Here is a 1,497-nt window from a genome sequence, read left to right on the forward strand (position 1 = left end):
ATATATGTGTTACATTGATTTTTTTTATATATTTCTTAATAATAACTTAGATAAATTTTTATTTAAAATTAAAATATTAACTTTTTATTGTGTATATTTTATAAGAGGAATGAATTACTTTAGCGTCAGTTAAAACAGTGGCTAAAATTCGCAAAAACTATTACTACAACATCTTTGCCTTGAATAAGGAACTCTGGTTAGGAGGCAGTTACTTTTTTATTTAGTCGCGATTTTTTGTTTATTAGTCACGGTTTTGAGAACTGTAACAACTTTTAATTTGTGAATTGTGATAGTCAATATTTTTTAAGTCTTGATTATAACTGTGACAAAGTGAAATATTCTATTCCAAAAGAAATAGTTACTATTTCAACCGTGGCTAATGACATTATTTTTTTTTTTAATTGCGATTAAAAATTAGTGGCAAAGGCCATTTCTGTAATTAATAGTGATACTGTCGTATTAATTTGTATCTTAATTTCTTTCATAAAATTATGGTATATCAAATATATGTAACCCTAATTAAAGATACGGTCCAACGTAGGTAAGAATCCATGACGAAAACAAACAAGAGAAGGAAGCATATGGTCTCACCATTGCATCAAAGCTCCTTGTTAGTAGCAATGATTATTGTTTATCTCCAATGGTTAAGTATGCTACTGATCCAGTTACAATGGGTCCACTCAATCAATTGAAGGCATGGATTTATGGGGAAGATAATCTCTCACTATTTGGCATGGCCAAAGGAATGGAATTTTGGGAGTTTCTCAACATAAACCCTAAATATCTGAAGTCCTTCAATGAGGCAATGGCTTGTGACTCTAAAATGATTAACTTGGCATTAAGAAGTTGTGGTTTGGTCTTTGATGGGCTTGAATCCATTGTGGATGTTGGTGGTGGAATTGGAACAACTGCTAAGATTATTAGTGAGGCATTTCCTAAGTTGAAATGCATAGTATTTGATCTTCCCCAGGTTGTGGAAAATTTGTTAGGAACCAATAATTTGAGCTTTGTTGGTGGTGACATGTTCAAATCTATTCCTAAAGCACATGCAGTTCTACTCAAGGTATATGTATATATTTAAATTAAGGTGAAAACTCACGTGTATTTGATTTCATGTGAAGTTGAGAACTGTTAGATAATAGTTTAGTCAAACATATTAAATTATCTAACAATTTTTAATTAGTAACTTCACATGAAGACAATTGCACATGAGACTTTACATGTATCAATCTCAATAAGTGTAATTTTTATTTTTTTTTGTTATATATTGAGAAGCTATTTAAAAAAATTTATTGCAAAAAAATAAAAATGTTATTTATTTTAGAATAATATTTTAAATTAGTTTTCAAAAGAAATAATGTTTATTAGATATTTTAGTCTTGAATGAATTTAAATTACTAGATTGGTCTTTAAAATTTTATTTTGTAAACAAATCAGTCTACACATTATTTACAAGAAAAAACTAATATGAGAATTTCAAATATTTTAAAGACTTTT

At 28.1% G+C, this 1,497-nt stretch overlaps 1 protein-coding gene across 1 annotated transcript in view; it reads left to right on the plus strand.

The window, feature by feature from the left end:
- Positions 1 to 1,497, plus strand: part of LOC107638167 (isoflavone 7-O-methyltransferase-like) — a 2,669-nt gene that overhangs the window by 498 nt on the left and 674 nt on the right. The window contains exon 2 of the mRNA XM_016341335.2: positions 542 to 1,063. Within this exon, the coding sequence (XP_016196821.1) occupies positions 542 to 1,063 (522 nt within the window). The remainder of the gene's footprint in view (positions 1 to 541; positions 1,064 to 1,497) is intronic.

This window comes from Arachis ipaensis, chromosome B04 (assembly GCF_000816755.2).
Source record: "Arachis ipaensis cultivar K30076 chromosome B04, Araip1.1, whole genome shotgun sequence".
NCBI classification, from domain to species: domain Eukaryota; kingdom Viridiplantae; phylum Streptophyta; class Magnoliopsida; order Fabales; family Fabaceae; genus Arachis; species Arachis ipaensis.